The following is a 22,756-nucleotide window of genomic DNA, read 5'->3' on the forward strand; positions in this document are numbered from 1 at the left end:
GCCACTCGAGGTAAGTGTCGCCCAGCCAGAGTCCACACCCCTCACCAACTCCCACACAGCACCCAACCTCCCTCCCACACCCCAACCTACTGCCCCTTCAGCACTCAAACTCCCTCCCAGAGCCTGCACCCCCTCTTGCACCCCAACCCCCAGCCCAGAGCCCCCTCCTGCACCCAAACTCCCTCCCGCACCCTAACCTACTGCCCCAGCCTGAGCCCCCTTCAGCACCCAAACTCCTTCCCAGAGCTTGCATCCCCTCCTGCACCCCAACCCTCTGCCCGAGGCTCAGCCTGGAGCTCCTTCCCATATTCCGAACCCCTTGGCCCCAGCCCAGAGCCCGTACCCTCTCCCACCCCAGCTCCCTGCCCCAGCCTGATGAAAGTGAGAGCGAGTGATGGAGGGCGGGCGGGGGTGGAGTGAGTGGGGCAGGGCCTCAGAGAATGGGCGGGGCAGGGATGGGGCCTCGGGGAGGGGGAGGGGTGGGACAAGGGTATTTGGGTTTGTGTGATTAGACAGTTGGCAGCCCTAAGTTCTGTTCAGCAAGGATGCTCTGTAACTTTAATTATATCTGTTATGCTAATGAGGAACATCATCCTTCTTAATAGTTAGGGCTAAAGTATTTTCTGTAAAGGAAGTAGGGCACGAAAAGTTTGGAGATCTGATGTTTGTGTCAAGTCTACATGACGTGTATCATGTTTGTCACAATGCAAAGACTGCATTCCCCGAGACATAAGCAGATAGAGTGCTACTTTCCACTCTTGGTGTGAAGCAAAGCTGTGTCCCAGCCTATTTTAACCCTATCACTAGCTACTTAAATAAACTTGGAGTTCAGAGATCCATACCACTCTTGATTGAAACAACATTGAGGAGTGGAAATTGGTTGAGGTCTCTTAGAACTTTTGTAATTGCAAAATTATTCTCATCTGTTTGTACGTTTGAATAAAAAGTATTTGGGGCTGTTGGGGTGTCAGTTCAAAGAATAACTGTGGTTAGCCAAGGCAAGAAGAAGGCAATTAAAGTAATGTTTATGGATATACTGAAAGCTTAAAAATGGGAATACCTTAAAACAAACTTTTCTAGACTGGAAGGGAAAGAAAGTGAGGACTCCAAGAATGTATTAACCAGTCTTATTGAATCTTCTAACAGTTCTCTAAAGTTGTATTAAAATGCAATTATTGTCAGAAAACTGACTGTAAAAATTACATTTCAGGGCTTCCAATTTATTCTTCATCAATGACTCCCCCGTATCAAACTTGCTCAATTTGCAAGTCAAAACAAGAATGGACTATAAGGCTTACCCTGAAATCACAACCTATTATCTGAAAGCCAGGCTGTGTTCTTATTGCTTCATATACTATCACCTACACTAATGGTTCTGGAATTATAGTTTACAGTTCTGTTGAGGAATCAGAAGCAAAATGGAATTTACTTTTTACTTCTGCAGCTAAGTTTAACAGATGTGGCATGCAAGACACAGGCTGTAAGGAGTAGACATATGAAGTAATTAGGTGACATTTTTATAGTTTCTTTTTTGACCATAATCACGCTTTAAAAAACTACCATTAGGGCTATTATATTTATGAAATATGCTTAGACTCCCAACTATATATACACACCACATAAAAATAACTAAGACACATTAGGTGACAGAGGCTGCAAGTGTTCCCAATAAATTAGTTCAGATTTTTATAGCCACAGTCTCCTGATCCCACTATAAAGGGCATACGATTGCTATGAAATATGTCTCGGTAACATCATAAAGTGTGTCAAGAAACCTTGATTTAATTTTTTGTAGGTAGGTGTTGCTGAATGTTCAGTCTAGGTCCTTTTTTTTTTTTTTCAATTTAATCTCCAGGACTTTCTAGTAAGGTAAAATTTGCTTCTTTCAAATAGTTCAGTGTTTGAGCTGAAAGTTGAAAGATGAACTCAACTTTTTTATAGTTCATCTCTAGACAGACCTTGATTTGTGTTAAATTCCCTGATAAAGTAGAATTTCCCATCAAGGTATTTTTGCATAAGGAATGTAAATTGTATTGTTTAAGGGCCTCCTCCTGCACAAAAGTTATGCCCAGGGGTAAAGATACTCACATTCAATTGTTTTCAGGATTTGGTCCTAAATGACCCAGTTTGTTTTTACCTTCTATGATGCCAAATGATCCCAAGTAAATTCCATTAACATCTTAGAAAATGGCAGAAATAATGGCCATATTCTGATCTTACAGTGGTGTAAATATAGAGTAATTCCATTGACTTCATTGTTGTTACTCCAGATTTACTCTAGTGTAAATATATTTATTTTAAAAAGTGTTAGCTAGCATATTAATTGTAGAAAAAAAGGGACCGTATATACCGTAGTAGCTGCTGAAAACTGTTTGATCAATCCATAAGGAACTTACGTTATCAATGTTTGTTTTCCACAGCCTTAGCTTAGTGTAATTTGTTTTGGGTGAAGCATTGACATCTAGATTTTTGGCACATGTTCTCACCTTTAAAAACATTGCCCACGTGTTAAAAGAGACTCTCTGTGTAGGTTTTAGAGAAAATTTCTTCAATGTGCACTTCTTGAAAGCAAACAGAAATTTTCTGTTCATTTTATAAAATATTATTTTCAAATAGTAGAAGGAGGACTGCAGTCATGGGAGATATGCGGAATAATTTAAGGGATTCCTCCTTATTTATTTGCATTGCTATTCAGGTGAAAAGTGTTGTCCCAGCCTGGGGAAAAAAATATAATCTCCAGGCTAAGTACCTTTTAATCAGCTAATAATTTATCCCCTGTGTGCTTTGTGGATAGAAAAGTGCCAATAAATCTTATTGTAAAATGTGTGAATGTGCAAATGATGCCTGTTCAAAGAACACAAAATTCATTGCATTTACCGGCTTACCTACAGGTTTGTATATTAAGACGAGGGTGAATCATTTTTTAATATGCTTTACAATTAGATGATGTAAACAATACATATTTTAAATAGGTTAATCCTTTTCTTTTATCTATGCAGTCTTCATCAGCTTTTTTTTAGTTGAAAACTTAAAGTAAAGCCAATCTGCAGAAGACACTGGCAACGTGTCATTTTGCCCATTTTTGATAGAAATTTAACTAGACAGATCAAATCATTGCTTGCCAAGTTATTAACTTAAAATGTGTTGTTTACTTTAATGTTTCAAGATTTATGAAATATTAAAAACAAACACACAACCAAGATGGTGAGTCACAGAAACACAGTTTGGAACTTTCCATTTTCCTAACCTATTAAGAAAAAGTCATTACATTTATTCTGGGATTGCTCATTTTACAGGCAGAATTGTCATCCTTATATTGCTCTTGCTCTGTGCTTCTTTTCCTGTCATCTACAGCTGTGCTTGGTATCTGTGCAATGTGCTGGACCAACCATGGCAGTAGACATCATGATGACCTTTACTGAGGAAGTATATTTTAGAGAAATTTTAACATAAAATATACTAATAGATGAGTTTTTAAAAAAAATATTAAGAAAAACCAAACAAGGACTCATTGCTGTGACATCATCATTTTCTTGAAATTACACTTCATCCCAGACAAATACCTTCTTTGGCACACTTGTTGAATGTTTTTGCTCACATTCTTTCATTAAGGCAGTCCCCTCCAGACACACGCATAGTGTTTAATCCTCTATGGATGCTTTCATTGCTACTTATTTGTAGTGTACAAAATCCAGTTTTATGTTAAGTAGGTGGGTTGCTGATCTGTCAGCATGCCATTCTGGATCGGGCCTTTATGAATTGTTTTTAAGCACCAAAGTGGACAATGAAAGCTTTATAGCAATGCTCCAATTAGCGGTAATCATTCTTGTTAAACTTTGGAAAAGAGCTGTAGTATGTGATGAATGTAAAGTATTCATTCCCTTTTTCTCCCCTCTCTGCATTCTCACTCTAGTACATTTTGTAAATAGCTTTAAATTGCTTGTTATTTCTGTTCATATTGCAGATTGAGAATGTTGATGTCTGCCTTAGCTTTCTGGCAGCCAGAGGAGTAAATGTTCAAGGTCTTTCTGCTGAAGGTAAGAAAAATACATCATCAACACAGATAATGGGATTCCTTTCTGAAAACTAATTTTCTTAATACAACTAAACACCAAACTGAAGCTGCATTGAACTGCATTGAAATACACACACACTTATATACATATAGAGACGGGGGACAGAGACAGACATGGTTTAAACTTCCTTTTCTGTTTAATTAAAAATTAAATCAGAAAATTCAATATGTATATGAAACTTGGGGCAATAATTTAAATTAGTCATTTACTTTTCTGTATGTTGGTTCCTTTTCCTTTCCCCCCAGTGATTTATAGCTATGGGGATTTCCAGATGTAAATTTTAATATATTCCTACATAAAGTATATAGGATTGGAACCTACAAACATGCATGCAAGTGCCTTTGCCCATGTAATTAGTCCCAGTGAAGACAACTCACTTGAGCAAAGATATTCGTATGAGTAAACATTTTTAAGAGCAGGCCCAAATCTAGTAAATATTTGTGTGTGTGGTATATATAAAATGGAACAGTGACTGGACCTTTAGGAAGAGATGCTAATTCTATACTATTAATATCTAGTAGTATCTCTTTTTATTATGTTATAACCCTCAATTTATAGTCTGATGTAATTACTACTACTTATATATGTTTATCTTTAACATGTTAGATTAAGCCTGTCATCCAGCTTTTAGCTTCATTAACGTGCTATGCTTGCATGCTAAATACAAATGATATTAAAACAAGTGGATTTTTATCACTGCCTTTATGCAGTATTACGGAATTAGTATAATGAATAAAGGTTTAACCATGAATGGGGCTGAGCACTCTTGCAAGGTGCTGAGTACCCTGAATGCCCTTTGACTTCAGTGAACGGTGAAGGTGATCCCTACTTTGCAAGATTTGCTAATTGTTCAGTTTTGCTTTAGCACAATTTACTGAAAGGTAGAAGACCAAGTACTCCTTTATCAGAGATGGCAAATGCAATCGTGTTTCATTCTATAAGGTACACAGCAAGAAATCTTTGAATGAGATCTTCTGTTCTATATTAAAATTAACAGAGAGTTCTTATCTCTCACTATCTCCATCTCGATATGATCTTAGTAGAACAGTAACATTGCTCTGTAAGTGTGCACAAAAGTACAGCATATGGTGTCTTTGTCACATTATTACTCAGTTATCTGCTTAGGGGCAATTACTTCCTTAATTCAGAGTATTACATATTTAGTGCTGATATCATCTATTCTCTATTATATCTATCCATCTGCTAATGAGAATACTTAGCATTTATATAATGTCTTTCATCTGAGGCTCTCAAAGTACTTTACAAATTGAATTGATTGTAAAGTATAATTTGGATATGAAATCATGGTGTTTTACACTATCAAATGAGAGAAAAGCCAGTCATTTATTTAAAGGATAGTGTATCATATCTACACCATGCAGTAGCATGTTCTAGATGCAAACCCCTTCTTAATTCTATTCTTTGTTTAATAACAATGATCAATACACACTGAAATTCACTCCTGTATCTATACCTTCTGCTTTGTTTGGATAACACACTGTCAGTACCCATAGCCTATTAAAAGTATAATATTAAAAACGGAAATATTTTTTAAGACCTTATCAGTCTTTGAAACCTAATTCTTCTTAAAATGGTGAGTACACATCTCAGTCTTTTTTTGAAATTCGTATTTTAATGCAATTGTCTGTTTTTTAAATATTACAAAATACATTTTATTGATAAAATATTCTCAATGTTTGCAGCAGACAGATGGCTTATCTAACTATTTTAAAGAAAGAAGGGCTTGATCCAGTATTTCCAAGACTGTTATTTAAGCCAGTGGGAGTTTTCAGTGCTCAAGTAGTGCAGGATCAGGGTGTTAGTATACAGAGGTTCTGGGTGAAATTTTGGCCCCATTAAGTCAATGGCAAAACTCCCATTGACTTCAGTGACAACAGGATTTCACTCTCTGTTTGCTAGAGTAGCAAACACATTACAAATATTGATTTATCATCTAGAGTTCTATAACCACTGCATTTTTGATTATTTATTTGGCTATCTTATATGGGATATTCCCTGTGGCTGTCATGAGCCAATAATTCATAATGTACAGTATAAAACAGGGATGCTGAATTAAATGCTCTAATGAGAGACAGTCCACTGGGGTCACTGAAGGCATCCTTTAAAAAAAACATAAAAACCCAATGATGCTAACTGAATCTAGCAATACTTGAAAGGCAAAGCCATGGATATACCCTTCTCTTTGATTATATAATGCATTAGCATTTTTGTTCTGCATAAGTCAGTATACTGCAAAATGGAGAAGTTCTAAAATGACATATAATGTATTGTCATATCTTCATTTCTGTAGATTTTTGGTAACGTCCCTCTTTCTTTATTTTAAATGCTATTGTGTCCTTATTAGTTTTCGGTGTTTCACTATAAAATACAGTAATTATTTTGTATTAGAAAACATCTAAATTCTCTCCTTGCAATTTTGTGTTCTGTTGAAACCATAAATAATAATGATAATAAAAAAAAATAAGGCACAAAGTTCCTTCCAAAGAACACTGATGACACAAACTTTGAGTATTAAAATAAGGTTAAAAATCCTTGGGCAATATTATGCTCTCAGTCACACTAGTATAAATCTGGAGTAAGTCCTTTGAGACTACTGAGTTAAATGAATTTACTCCAGATTTACATCAGTGTGACTGAGAGCAGAAGGTTGACTCCCTTAAGTTTATTTCTTCAGCATGAACTAAATGTACTACTGTACTACCATTCCTCTTTAGGAGAGGTAATTAAGGAAAAGCGAAATGTAATTCATCCGTTTTTCCTTAATAAATGCAACTTGAACTTTTAAGAGACTCTTGCACTCATTTGTCAGAATATTTATGTTTAAAGCTCGTTATCTGGATTTTATAAACTAGTAAGTCTGTTTCTTGTAATAGGCTTTGGTGAATGGTGGGTTATTCATCAGTGCATGCTGCAAACAGTCACAGGAGCAGTAAAGCCTAATATCCTAACAAAGGGTTTCACAACCAGCTGCCACCTGATTTGACATTTGAAAAAGGAGATACTGAACAGAAGTAATTTTCAAAACTGTATTGTACAATCACCACTGGAGAACCCAAAGGATAATAAAGAATAAAACAGTAGCAGCAAAAGGTAATCTTTTTTTTTTTCAAGTGTAAATATATACATATCTAGAAAATGCTTTTGGGTTCTTCAGTGGTCGGAGAATCTTAGCAACTTTACAGGTCTGAAAGTATGGTAATAAAAATAATTGTTTTCACTCTCTGAGTTTTTCCCAAAATCCCTGAATTATAAAGTACACACCTAGCTACACATATTTTGGGGTCATATTCTAGCACCCTGTTTTTAGCTGTTCAAGTTTTTTTTAACTTTCACTTTCTATTGGGAAAAAAATTAACTATAATGCTACTGCCAGCAATTTGAGTTATAAAATTATTTAATCTGATTATATAAGGGGGAGACAAGATGACCACATCATTATTCAGCATTGCATCAGGTGTAATCAGAAAATAAGTTGGAAACTGTTAGGGAGAATTTATTGGAGGGGGGGGGGACTGTGGGCTATGATTCATCATTTTCTGTTAAAGGAAATGGTTTTGCAAAACACCCTTTTCTAGTACATAGTAAATAGTTCTGGAAATGATAAGAAATAATTATTCATATTACTCATGGCCTAGTAGCTCATTTTGACATACAGATTCTGCCTTTCTACAGAAGTTTGTGAAAAGCTGTTGGTCTCATCAAACTGATAAAAGATAAAGTTCAAAACTGATCATATCCTGCTTTAGAAGTAAAAATAAATATGGTTTAAGATATGGAGGTGGTAGGTGAGTGGGTGTGTTTAGCTTAAAAACAGATGGAGTTTGGTCTTTCAAAGAGAAGATTCTTCTTTTATTAATCATTTCAGGTCACAAAAATTAGCCTGTTGCTATAAAATGACCAATAAACAAACCAATATCAGGTACAGAGAATAATTTTAAAGTAGAATTATGCTTAAAATGTCATCAGTGAGGTTGTCTTTTGGAAGAATGTTCTTTAAAAAGTTGTTTCACTGTTGTTTTTTAAATGGAGCCCACTTGCCTGAACAACAAGCGCAGTCTGACTTTAAAAGTCATGGCTTCCTGAAAGAACATCACATATAGGAAATGTTCTTCTGTACAGCTCTGGTGGTTCCATGGGAAGCTGAAGATCCTATGGCAATTTTCATAGTGTTCTGTTCAAATTTCCCTCTCATTAAAATAGGCTCTAATGTCTAAGGCGTTGTTTGCTATTGTTTAATGGAACAAATGTAAGTTGGCTGCTGTGTTTTGCCAACACATTCGTGTATGTGCCAGTAGCTGAATTATTCCTTCTTAAAGAGAAAGAAAATAGTTTGCTAAAGATATGACTGCGAATATGCTTGTATATATTCTGTTCTAAAAAATTCATTAAAATGTGCTGTAAAGCTCCTGCACTTTAATACATCTAAATTTGCAGGAATAATAGAGGAACTAGAATCTCCAAAACATCCTTGCAAGACAATTTAGTTTCTTGTGCTCAGTACTGTCCATTCCTGCTTATCTGCTCTTGTCTCTGCTCCACTTTCTACTTCCTTTGTGCTGGCAGTGCCAGTCTGGAATGTCCGCTCATCTGCTTCTCCCACAACCTTCTTCACGCCGTCTTCTGTGCTGATTCCTAGGCAGGGACAGTGTCTCTGAATTGACCCAGAAGGCCACTACCCTTTTCTCTATCAGATCTTTCCACAATACATTATACATCCACAGTGCATACTAGAATTTGGTCAACTAACAATGGATAGATGGGGTGGGGGACAGCCAAATAGAGTGGATGTGTATTTATATAACCCCCCTCAAAATATATATAGATGTAAAAGGTGTGTATATATATTACTAGTGTCTCTGTCACCCACCATTTGAATATTCCTTCTCTTTTTAGATTGTAGGTTCTTCAGAGATGAGACAATGTCTTCCTGTATGTGGACAATGTGTAGCACATAGCCAAAATATAAATAATAATAAAGCACATACAATATACTGTATTTCCCGGTAGAAATGAAAAAAAGGCCAGACGTTAGGAGCAATTACAGTAGAGGTGTAAAATTAAATTCTGAACTAGAAGGAAAGAAGATTGCAACCACCTTTGTGGAAGGATTATTAATTGCAGTTTTGATGCAGTATGTCTTGGGATTGGGGAACTGTTTCGTCCAATTTACATTCTCTAGAGGTGTGGATAATGGCTGAAAAATGGGGATATGTGGCTAAATCCTCTCAAATGCTTGATCTCTCCAGCTGGACAGCATAGCCAGCTCATATACAGTCTTTCCTGCAAACCCTTCACAGAGGGTCCATCAGAGTGCTGTGCCTGTGATGACCCCACATTGATTAGTAACTGGATAGTTTTCAAATATCTCTCAACTACTTTGGACTTTATTCTGAGGGATTTTTTTAATCAAACCTGTCTGCATATAACCTCAAGTAGAATTGGTTTATTTTAAATGTTGGATTGGGAGAATTTTGATTAAGTAACTTCTTTAGCAAATGTACTCCTGTCCCCTGTACCTCTCACAAGTCTTTGTACTGATTTTAGGCAGAGGGAATGCATTGATTTCACATTCATTGCAGATCACTTGAGCTCTTTAGGGCTGTATTGCGTTAGAAACTCTACCTGTGTTTGTGTTCATGTCTAATCATGGTAGAGAGATGTGTAGTACAGTGTTAAGAACAATCTGCTACCATATTTGCAAACCTCCAGTAATGGAGATGCTACATAAGAAGTAATGACTGATAATTAAGCAGTAATTGCAATAACAATGCAATTAAGCAATAGTGAGACCTAATATGATGCTTGAATACACATACACACGTGTATATATACATATATCTATATGTGTATATAAACACCTACATATACAAAAGTGAGAGTCTAACCCTGGTGTTTTCACTTCTTTTTTATAGAAATAAGGAATGGAAATTTGAAAGCCATTTTAGGACTGTTTTTCAGTTTGTCTCGGTACAAACAGCAGCAGCACCATCAGCAACAATACTACCAGTCTTTGGTAGAGTTACAACAGCACGTCTCTCATTCTTCCCCTCCCGCTGAAATCAGCCAATCCAAAACACAGCAAGATATGCAGTCCAGGTAAGTCAAAGTATTTTTCTCAGCTAAAAAGGCCTTTTTATTTGTCTCTTTACAAAAAGGCCTCACACTCTCTCTGTTTGGACAGAAATTTGTAGAGGGTCAAGACCAGAAAAAGCTTGTCACTAACTAACTATTTAAAAGCCTTTAGCATTTTACGTAGCTATTACTTTGCTATGCATAAGTGCACCATAGATATTTTATGTGCTGAGATGGTATAGTAGTTGTATTCCTTTGGAGCAGAGCTGGATGAACAGTGAATGTTTATCACCAATATTTGGTTGAATTTTTAAATATTTTTTTACTGTGTTCATGCACTTTTGTGTTCGCTGTGCAAATGTTCTGGAAGATGACTTTACTGGCCTGGATGTTACAGGGAACAGCACATTATACGTGAATATTAGGAAATATCCATGGAAAGGAAATATCCATGGAAAGCAAATGATGAATTTGTTCACAGGAGTCTCTCACCGGAACCTTAATTCTTAGAGCTAAACTCATCCACTTGGGGAAAAGAAACAATACTGAGTCATATGTGTGCCTAATCAAAACCAGCTAACACACCTCATATGTAGTATATTGACCACTTGCAATGAATTTCACATGCCTATTCTCCACAGCGAGAGGCATTTGCCTAACTATGCAGTGAATAATTCCAAATAATGAATAAACAAGAAAAATATTAAGCTATTGGAAAACAGTTCACAATAAACAGACTCCCCTATGCTTTATTTTCTGTGAATTATGTACACAGTCTGCGTGAGTAATTTAAAAGGAAAAAAAAGTGTAAAGGGTCAGAAGGCTTTTCTCAGTGTTTTGTCTTAAGGGTTTGGTTTAAGTGTTAGGTATCGAAACCCATCGAATTCACAGTGATGGAGTTTTTAGCTGTTGCACTCCAATGGTTTCACAGTGTAGCTGAAAAACATATTATGAAAGGGTTGTTATATATTGACCGGGACATGCGAACTATTTTTTAAACACAAATATGTCCTTCATTTGAAAACACATTAACACTATTAACTTTACTGGAAAAAGCAAAAGATAGTACAGACAACACATACATAAACTCATTTGAACTGCAGCCTTTAGACCAGAGCGTTAATCTTGTAAAAGTTCAGTTTTGTTTTGCTTCATCTATTTGTTTGTTTGTTTAAATGATAGCTGCTTAATATGTGACCAGCGGCGTCTGGAAAAATGTGATACGTTTCACTCAATACTAGATTGTAGAAGTATCAGAATGCACTAAAAAATGTGTTGGTACTTGTATTCATTCACATGTACAAATTCTTAAACTGTTTTGTTCCCCCTACATTAATGTTTAGGATAAATGTGTTTCCTCATCTGCTGAGAAATTGTCTACCAGTTTTCAGCTCAGTGGAAATTTTTGCCTTGAAATTATGAATGCAGTAAAAAGTTTGCAGTGGAAGTGCAGGTTGGGGCATTTTAACTGTCTTATCTCATTTGAAAGGCTAAGAAAATTTAGGAATCTTATTGTTTAGACTTGCCTTGGATATCAGTTTCAAAAGCACTGATCTTTTTTTTGCCTTCCACTGAAAATTAAACTATATGCAGTTTTTTTTTTCTTGTAGAGCTCTAATTTAAACACAAAACTGATCCTGCAAGATGCTGAGCACCCTCAACTCCCATGGAAATCACCTGATAGTTGAGAGTCCGCACCACCTGACAGGAGGCAGTCAGTATCTCATAATATTGGGCCCTATGGACCTTTGCTTTTCACAAAATAAAGACTTTGCTTTTTTCAGTTTTGCCTTTCCCCTTGTGCTGGAAGTGACTTTGAATGAGGCTCCCCATGTACTCAGTGTTCAGCATTCTGACAAACAGTAAGCCTTTGCTGTTGATACACTTTACACCTAATATAATAAAAGAATTGGAAGGTTTATTATAAAGCAAGTTGTCAGGCATAGGCAGCAGTACGTCTGTATTCCTTCCTCTGCTTCAGCACCACTTTACATGCAGCATGTACATATGTGATTGTCTGAGAGACTTTGAAGGGAAAATCAAAATTTTATAAAGGATTTGGAAGAGGGTTATTACATTCTGTTATCCTGTCCTTTGCTCAATAGCAGCAGGTAAAGGGTTAATTTTAGTCAGGGTGCGTTTCATTAGTAGTCATCCAAGATTTCAAAGTTTTTTGAACCAGCCGTCTCCCTACGCTTCTTTTCTCCATTGCTACAACTTGAACTGCCTTGTGGTGTCTTTTGGAGTACTGGTATGATGCTAGTCTTCCTAGCCAAAGTAGTGGATAAAAGATGGATACAATAAGCGCAAAGATCCTCCCCTTGGTTCTGTTGACTATGTATGCCTCCTTATGTTGAGAGCTGTGATTATGATATATTCAGAGCCCTGATGTCTCATGCCCTCTTGAAGGATAAGAGGTACAAGAGTTGAAGCAAGTTTAGCTAGAAGTCCTGTCCAAGTGAGGGGTCACTACTTCACTTAGGGTATGTCTACGCTGCAATTAAAAACCTGTGGCTGGTCCATGCCTACTGACTCAGGCTTGCAGGATTCGGGGTAAGGGATTGTTTAATTGCAGTGTAAATGTCCGGGCTTAGGCTGGAGCCTGGGCTCTAGGACCCTGCAAGGTGGGAGGGTCCCAGAGCTTGGGCTGCTGCCTGAGCCCAAACATCTACACCTCAATTAAACAGCCCCATAGCCCAAGTCCCACAAGCCCGAGAAAGTTGGCACGGGCCAGCCATGGGTGCCTAATCGCAGTGTAGACAAACCCTTTGTGTCCTCTGCCTGAGATCCTATTGGCTGTATTGCTTCATTCCTTTACTAAAACTGTGCACGGTTGAGATTTGGTACCTGAATTTCCCTTGTATCAGTGTGTGCTATGCTGAGCTAGTATCAACCTCTATAGTTTCCCATTTGGTTAACAGAAAACAAGAATTCAGTTGTTATATTCACACTTACAGAAATTTGATCTCATTCCCCCAGAGATGACCTGCAATCCCATCCATCTCTTGCACTTTTTATGAAGGAGATAACATTACAACATCTCTTAGTATTTTGCAGTATAGTTTTAGTGACCAAGACTCAGGCACTTGGTTCTGAATGTTTTCTAGATCAAAAATTACCTTTAATATTTCCCTACAAATACTTGCCTTTATCTTGTTCTGCTAGTAGTTTAGGAACCTGTAGAACATAGAAGAATTGACATCATGGGAAAGTCTAGTATGTTTATTAAAGTTAACACTTTTCTTTTGTTGTTGTTATGGAGGAACAACAGGACATTGTCATATAATAATGAGCCTCTAGTACTGACAAAAAAAATTGGTGCTCTTGAAAAATCTGCATGGAGAAATATCTATCTATGTATCTATCTATCTATCTATCTATGCATATGACACAGAGCAGCACTTTATTTGCTTGACCATGATTTTTTATTCTAGATATGTTTTCTTTCCCCCCCCCCCGCATCAAAAGCAAATAATTCTAAGTGTTTTCCCACACAAATTGTGGGTTTTCATCTAAAACTAAGTGACTGGAAGCTTCCATCACAACATATAAATTTCTTTGAATCTTGACCCACAATGAACTTGATCCAAGGCACATTCACATCAATGGAGAGATTTCTGTTGATTTCAGTGGGATCAGATCTTTCATTTCTGTTCACCCAGAACTTCTATTAAAGTCTCTGGAACATGTAAGTGTGCAAAAACAAAAATAGCATTGGGCTTATTGAGTTAGATGTTGCTTGGCTAGAAGCTCAAGATGAATTAACATTAATGTTTCCACCTAAAACATAACCATTGACATATTTTTGGCAAATAATTTTTAACATAGGGACTTAAAACGTACCTAGTTCATTAAATGGTAATAGTGTCTCAATAAAATGTAACATAAAATTGCCTTGCATTGTTCCTTTTTTCTGTATCATCAGAAGAAATTAACCTACTCCAATAAGGTCTATCTAGTGGAGTTAACTAAATTGTATAGTTCTATCCCTCCATACCTGATCTTAATCTTAAAGATGTTTCTCATAAATATAAAGTATTGTTATAAGTCTTCCTTGCAGCTATTACTTGAATATTTTCTTGCTTAACCTGCTCCAATTTCCTTAAGAGTTCCTGTCTTTAGGTGATGTTTAATGCTCTGAAAAAGTCTGTCAGTTAGAAAACTAAGGTTAGCACATTATTCATGGCAATATTAGGGACACATTCATAACATTTTTTGTCTACAGCAAATGTATGCAATACATATTTTCTATTCTCTGAAGCCTATGAACCATTTGTACCCAGGAAAAATTCCCACTGATTTTTGGATCAGGACTATAGGATTGGCTCTTAGTGTGGCAGAGGCAGGATAACTAATATTTGAATGGCGTGTTTATCTTCATTCACTCATAAATAATTATTTATATAAGCCTTCACATTAAGAACATCTCTCTTCTTGTATGTGGGTTAATGGCAGTACAACCCACTTTCTATTTCTTTGTATATTTTGTTCACCAAGAGCACCTACTTGGGGCCACTGTGAAATACACTTTGTGTTTAATGGGCTGTATAAATTCTACCTTTAAATGTATTTTGTGTGTATGTGTATACTGCACAAGGGATATGTTTTATATACATTTTTTTAAACATTAACATCAACATTTAATTTTCATTGTGTGATTTGGAACTTTGAAAACGTCTTCTATTATGATTGCAATTCCTTATTAATAATGTTTATTACTCTGCTGGGGATTATTTTGCTATTTGCTCCTGTCTGGTTAGTCTTTTTCCCCAACACACACACCTCGACTGCCTGCTCAACCCAATGGTGAGAATATTTGAGTGTTGGTCTCTGTGTGTTTTAGATGTATTGTAGTTTGTGCTGAAATATACAAATACATGATTCAAACTAATTTCATTTGTTTTTAAAAATAGATTGGATTTGAATTAAAGTAATTTATTAAAACTATCAGGTCCAGAATATTGACACTTTAAGTGAAAGCATTCAGAGGTCTCTAAGTATTTTGTGGGTACATTTCAAAGTGACATAACAGAAGTGTAGTAGAAACCACAGGTTGGCGAGAAAATTCATTTTGTGGCAGTCAGATATGATAAGAGGATTGCCTAGATTCATCTCGATGAGATGAAAGAAAGTATTTAGCTATTACATGTGTTTCAGTAAAGCACTTTGAAAAGTTAACCCTTTGTAGATAGTCTACTGCTATACAGATAAATATAGTCTAGATTATAAAAGCATTGGCCAAGATTTTTAAAAAATGGGTTCCAAAAGTCAGGATCCTACATCTTTATTTCAGCAACCAGTAGCTTCTATTTGATTGTTTGCTTTGCTGTTTCATTTCCTTCATCAATGAAAATTATGAAATTATGGATGTAATAATTTCCACTTAGAAATACTTGCCTTACATGAAACAGTTACAAACATGAAAAGGGAAAATACCACCAATAAGTCACATTGAACATGATCAGAGTATAACAGTGGGTAAAATCCTAGCCCCATTGAAGCCACTGGGAGTTTTGCCGCTGAGTCAGTGCGGCTAGGATTTCACAGTAGGAACATAAGAGAGAGGCTCAAACTACAAAATTCAAGTTTGATCCAGATTTCGAAGTTGATGGTGTTTGGATCTGGGGTTTTGGTTCAGGCCTTTCTATGATTGTCACTGGGCTTGAACCCACTCCTGATCCCACTGAAGTCAAAGGAGTTTTGCTATCAACTTCAATGGGAGAAAGTTTGGCCTCGTTAGCAGTAGCAGAAAAGGAATAAGCATCTGATAGAAATAGGTACTAGAGTGGATTTGAATCAACAAAAATTGCAGTTTTTAGAGAACCAACAAGGCTGCATTTGCAATCATTACAGTCCCCCTTTTTAGTAAGATTATTGTGAAGAAGCAAAAGTTCCAATGCATGCTTGCAGTCAGAATGTTAAAGGGGTGGCAGGATCAGGTTTGCTCTGAGAGGGGAGATAATGTGCCCAATCCTGTAAAACTAGTTCAAGCCAAACTCCAAACAATGGGAGTCAGACCTGCATCAATAGGGCAGGATTGTGCCCCCCCCCCCCCCACACACACACAATGAATATCATTTGGCCTATAGACTTCTGGAGGCAGCAGTTAAGTTTCAAGTTTCAGATTAAGGAGGCAATGTCTTGGGCTGAAAACGGAGAGAGTTAAAGGAATTTACAGTAAGAGAAGTTTCATTATCCAAAGAATAGTCAATTTATGGAAAAAATATTAAAGATAGCAATGCTACTAAATATGAACAATATTACAAATGATTTAGACACCTACTTAGAGGAAAAATATGTGGTCAGTAATAAGCAGTAACTCAGTGGAAATAATAGACTTAGATCGGTTTTCTGATCTCCTTCCATCCCAAAGTTTCCTGTGTTCCTGCATGACTAAGTATGAAACTTTGCTGCTACAGTATCTTAGATAGGCATCTCATGGTTTATTTTATGATCCTGTTGTTGTTTTGAGCTTTGGCAATAAAAAATATCATGGTGCTGGTGGCCTTATTTATATATGTCAGTACAGATACATGACAACAATGGTTCCATTATATTTTTTTACACCACATTTTGCTAGTGGATTCCATTATCACAGCAACACATTTAAACTTGCCATAGTGTTGATCTTTCAACCACCCAGATACTAAAATAAAACACATGTGGATGAAAGCAAAAGTTCTTTCTCATTTATGGATTAGGCAGTAGCTGGTTTCAGTGAGCTGTCAGCAAAATTCCAAAAGATGGACAAACTATTTTATCACATACAGGAATGATGTGCACAGCTTGAGATCCAGATGGATTTTGTTAATTCGTTATATTAAAGGAACACCCTGTTTTTTTAGGAACATAAACAAAGTTAGGTGGCTGATCTTTGTAAGCAGTTCCATGTATAGCCAATACACTGAACTGAGTTTCATTTTGCTTCTTTCTCAGAAGTAGTAGAGGAAAAATGAAGCATGTTGCAGTCACAACTAATTGTATCCTATACTATGCTAGGTACACAAATGTTAATGTAATGGCTGAGATTATGAATGTAAACAGCCCCAAAACGAAATATGAAAAGCCAGATTCTAGTCTCGGTTACATCACAGTAAATTCAGAGTAAAGGCATAGACTTCATTGTTTTTATAGGGCTAGCTGTATCTTTACAGTCTGCGTTACATCAGTGCACCACCTCACGACTAAGCCAAATAATTAATTGGGCACAGTGAGTCACAATTCCCCTCCTGTGTCCGATCACCCACTCTGGTAAGGACAGAGCCAAGGCTCTTCTCTTTCTCTGTCTTCTCCCCGCCAACATGATCTCATTGGCAGTATCAGCTGTGTAGCTCCTGCTCTCCCCTTCCCCCCCCCCCCACAACCAGTGTCCTTATATAAGCAGATGTGAGCAGACGCATAAAGCGGGGACATTATTCCCTCTTTCTCCTCTTTGTTACTCGAGTAAGGGCTATTACAATCTACCCCAAAGTAATGGTTGTCTTAGTAACGTATATATTTAAATCCATTTGGATGCCCATGCAGAATGTAGTAGAGTGTTTAATAAGTGGGGCATCTCTTTGTGAGCACATGATGCTCTATCCCTAACCCTAGGATCTACACTAGCTGCTTGTTGACTTCCTCCTTGACCTTAAGATGTTGTTTTTTACTCATAAAGCCACAGTTGTTATGAGACCTTCCTATCAGAGAGATCAGCTCTCTGCCGATTCCACCCTGCTGCATTTGAGAACAGTGAAGGCATTTGGGCTGGAGTTTTTTTGGTAGTTAAAATAGGGAGCTGCTGGGATTGACTCTCTGTGTGCCCCCTCCCCCCCAATCTTTGGAATTCACTCCTCCCATTGGTACAGAATAGTCCAGACTGGTTGATCTTTCAGGCATGCCAATCAATTTCAGCAGGCGTTTAAAGATGGTTGAGGTGGCTGGAGTTAGATTTTGGGTGGGGAAAATGAGGGTTGTGAGATGTTTATTTGCAATCTATTTGCTTACAAGTGGTTGGTTTGTTGGGAGGAGAAATGTGCTTGCTATTTTGATGTTGTAATCTTTTGGTATTGTATTTGTTAATTAATGGCAAGGGAGTCTAGAGAGTAGGCTAGGCATTCTTTCATGTTATTCTATTGAAACCCAATCCACTAAAATACATAATAGCTCTGATTACTAGTTAGATGGTTAGTTGTTTATTCAAGCAAATATGTTATGTGTCATGCAGATGGGTTTTATAAATTGGAATAGTGATTTTCTCCATTAGCCTTTCAGTCCACTTCCTGGACCTGTGGGTTCAAATCCCATTTAAGTCAGCAGAAGATGGTTGTCTTATTCTAGCTTCTGTTCATTTACTTCACATAACTACCAAGTGAATTTGCACATTTTGCATTGACTGCAAGTTTGTACAGGAAATTACTAAAATAGTAAGTGTGTTCCTAGCCAGAGTTCACTTTGAATTAATTGAAAAAGCAGTATATGTAAAAGTGCATATCATCTGCATTGCACTATACTTTATTCATGTTAGTGTTACCTGAATAACAGCTTCATAAGCAATAATTTTAAATTATTTTAAAAAAATATCTGTTCTGACGGTAAGGGCAACTTTTTCAAATGGCCTTTGAAAATGCAGCAGTAGCATTTGCAGAAACACCCATTCATGTGCTTCAAAATCCAGCAATTGTGCATGCAAATCAGACAGTTGTGCATTCAAATACTAATTTGTGCCTACGCTTTTTCTTTTTTTGGAGGCCCTTTTAAAAGGCAAATTTGAACCTTCAACCAAAGGGGACATTTAAGACTAAATCTGTGATGATAGGTGTAGCAGAGACCGGCAGGGCCCCCTTGGCTCCTACCTCTGCTAGGCCCACAAAGTCACTCTGAGACCCTGGGGTTAGTAACCACTGGTACAGTTTATTCACAGTTTATTCCCACCACCGTTTCACCATATACAGTTGGCCCTTCACCATCGCAGGCAGGAGGGAAGAGCTATTTTCCAGCTTCCTCTCCCTGCCTTTTCCCTTTCTTTCTGCTTCTCCCTGGCTTCCTTCATCTGAGGCTTTTAGACAGCCCCAGGCTAATTAGTCAGCCACTGTCTCTGCTTCCCCAGTTAGGGCCAGGTTACCTCCAGCCAGCTCTAATCTATTCCCCTAAATGGGAGCTGGCGTGACAGAGGGATAAATCAGCAACCTTTTGCCCAGCACCCTGTCACAATGACAAATAATTATTTAAAATACTAATTTTCTTTGTTTGGTTTAAGGAAACTCTCCTGGTTCTTAAAGATGACAGACTGAACCTTTTGGTCATTTTCTGTGTATTCATACAGAACAGGGACAGCATGGCAGCAGCAGTAAATTATTCCCCCCGTCATAATACACCCATGTCATTTCCATCCTCACAAGGAACAGAGGAACAAATAGCGGTGTTTGGTAAATGAAAAAAAAGGGGGGGGGGGACAATAACAGTAGGAAAAAAACCTTTACTTTTTTCCAATTGTTTTAAATTTAAGCTTTCCTCTACCCCATCTTTCAAAGGTTCCCCATCTCTTTTGGCTCTTCATTCAGACTTGTGGGAGGGATCCTGGAAATTTTGTCCATCTCTAGTCTCCTATTATCTGCCCTCGTGTAATTTTTATAGTCGTCAGGAGTTCTTCCTTCTCCCCTGAGATGTATCTGGTGTATATCATCACATCGTCCTCTGAAAACCTGAGAAAAAGAATTCATTTCAATGCATAGCAATACCAATTTCTCGTGTCAATAAATTATCCTCGCCATCTGTTTAAGAACCATAATGTCTCCTTCACTGACTTCTTGTTCTTTGTGCATTTCAAACTGTAACTGTAATCTTTTCTTCACTATTAGTCCTCACAATTAAAAAAAAAATTACTCCATTCTGTAATCTTTCAATTATTTAATTCTACCTGGCACATGCCTTATTCTCACCATTCATTACTTTTTACACTCTCTTGCTTATGTGCATTTGGCCACAATTTATTCCTCCTGTGGCCTGATCCAAAGCCTATTGAAGTCAAAGAGAATCTTTCCATTGATTCCAATGAGGCTTTGGATCAGGCCTTTATTGCATTTGCAATTAGAAGAAACAGAACCCTTAAAAATACCTTTCCTTGAGTGGTTCTCTGTTTCTCTCTGTGTTGCTCTCTGTTGCTTCACTACACTTTCCTTACTCTTCCAAAATTTGCTCTGGTGAAATTACATCCCAATTTCCTCCTTCCTTCCTTCTTCCCAGCCCCCAGGCTGGTGTATCATTAATTCTATTTATGAGGACCGCCCTACCCCAGTTTTACAAACAGTTACACACATGCATAATTTCATACCGCTGAGTAGTCCCTTGTGACTGCGAAGTTAAACTTGTGTGTAAATGATTGCAGGATCAGAGCTGTAGAGTGTTAATGCTTACCATCCCCACTGTCTTAATTCATGTTCTACCCACTCTGAAGCAAACATTGACTCTTTCCAATTATTTCTTGTACATAGGAGACATGGCACAGTGCTGTAACATGGCCAGAAATGTATGACTCATTTTGTTGCTTGCATTTATTCTCTTTATGTTTACATGAATTCTTCTTTTACTACTGTCTTTTCCCCAGATATTATCTCTTAATATTCTCAAAGTCTCACTGCATGAGACTAGAATTACTTCATATTGTTGTGCTGCAGATACCAGTTAATGAATTAATTAGTATGTTTTGGAACTTTTGTGTATGAGATCAGATTCTCTATTCATGGAGAAAAGAAAAAAAAATCTTACTTCCAGCATCAAAGAACTACATGTTGTTGTTTTTATCAATTAGTGCCCATGCAAAAGAGATTAAGATAAAAATTAAAAACATGAATGTTTAATATACTTAAATATGAGATACACCACATTTATAAGAGCTAGACAAGCTGTTTAAAAAGATAGCTTATATAGTGGTCTGTGTTTTGTCCTGCTTAATAAAAACACTCTGCAACATGAGAACATGCCAAAAATTATGATATTAATTTCTTTTTATAGTATGACTCATTATTTTAGGCCCCAATTCAGCAGTCCATTCTTATACAACAAAACACTTACACATTTGCTGAATAGGGATGGATTTAGGAGCATGTTTAATTGCCTTGAGGAATTGGGGCCCTAAAAAACTCCATCTTATTTTAGCATCCACGAACGAATTTGTTTTATCCAGAATGGTATGAAAGGATCCAAAAGAAGTCGGATAAAAATAAGAGGGAGCAAGAACTAAGTGCTATGCAGCTCCCCCTTTCTCCTGCCATCTGGTACAAAAGATTCATTATACATCTGCTTCTTTTGTAGCTTTAAGACAAGAAATTAACATAGGTACTCTGAGATAGACCCATTCTGTTACTGGGTCCTTAGTGGAACTAAGACAGAGTCAATCAGAGGTGAATGTGTATATGTATGTATATGTACACATACATATTGCTGTATGGCTAAAATCCCAATCTGACACTTCTGCAGCACATTGTTATTTAATTGGGTGCTTTGTATGGAAATAATATTATTTTTTTAAAAAGGTGTTTGAGGTACCTAAGAGTACTTATATTCCAGTTGAACTAAAATTGCTAAGTTATTGTTTGTTGACAGTTTTTAGTACTTTTTTTTTCTTTTTGTTATTTTATTGACATCCTTTCTTGTGTCTTTAAGGGCTGTCATTAGGGTGACCAGACAGCAAATGTGAAAAATCGGGATGGGGGTGGAGGGTAATAGGAGCCTATATAAGAAAAAGACCTAAAAATCAGGACTGTCCCTATAAAATCGGGACATCTGGTCACCCTAGCTTGTCACCTGTCATTTCATTTAACTGTTTTGTTAATTGTAATTAAACATTTACTTTGTGGTATGCTCACAGGCCGCAATCAGTATTGAGGCCCCATTGTGCTGTACAAACATATACGAAGGCACAGTCCCTGCTTTGAATGATCTATGTATATCTGAAGTCACTCTGTTTTGCAAGAAGGAAGTCAATGTGGAGAAAGCATAAAAAATAATGGGGAAGCAAAAAATGCGCAGGGTAACTGGGGAAGTGGGGAGCCTTCCAGGTGGGCTGCTGGGGAGCCAGGGAGCTTTCATTTTTCTTTTCCCTAGGGAAAATTGAAATTTTCTGGCAGAAATTTTTTTGATTTTGTGAAAAAAATATTTTCTACCTGAAAATCATTTTGACAGAAAATTCCCATCCGGCTATAGTGCGTACTCATCCCACCAACGTGGTATGACTGTACCTTGTCATATCAAATTCAGGTACTCAGTAGGGTGAAATGATTTTGATCCCATAAGAAAACCGTTTATTTCTGTTTTTTGTTTGCTTTTGTTTTGCTTTTTGTTCTTGAGTTTTTTCTCTCCCTAACCAGAATTAAAGTGTCCAGCAACTTTAACAAATCACATGGCTGATATTTTCAGAATTACAACCTACAGGACATCCTTTACATTACTGATGGATTGCCACACTACCATCACACTATAAAGTAACAGCTGCTAGAAAGACTCTGTTTTTAATAAATAGCAAAGGATATAGGGAATCATTACATGGGTTTCTATTGAAGCTGGGGTTTAAAGTATTGTCAATTTGACTCATGCTGTGTATCCAGCTT

At 37.0% G+C, this 22,756-nt stretch overlaps 1 protein-coding gene across 2 annotated transcripts in view; it reads left to right on the plus strand.

Moving 5' to 3' along the window:
- NAV3 (neuron navigator 3) overlaps positions 1 to 22,756 on the plus strand; it is a 363,920-nt gene that overhangs the window by 134,135 nt on the left and 207,029 nt on the right. For both annotated transcript variants that reach the window (XM_065423439.1, XM_065423440.1), the window contains exons 4-5: positions 3,965 to 4,037; positions 10,010 to 10,193. In XM_065423439.1, coding sequence (XP_065279511.1) covers positions 3,965 to 4,037; positions 10,010 to 10,193 — 257 coding nt within the window. The remainder of the gene's footprint in view (positions 1 to 3,964; positions 4,038 to 10,009; positions 10,194 to 22,756) is intronic.

This window comes from Emys orbicularis, chromosome 1, assembly GCF_028017835.1.
Source record: "Emys orbicularis isolate rEmyOrb1 chromosome 1, rEmyOrb1.hap1, whole genome shotgun sequence".
In the NCBI taxonomy this organism is placed as follows: Eukaryota; Metazoa; Chordata; order Testudines; family Emydidae; genus Emys; species Emys orbicularis.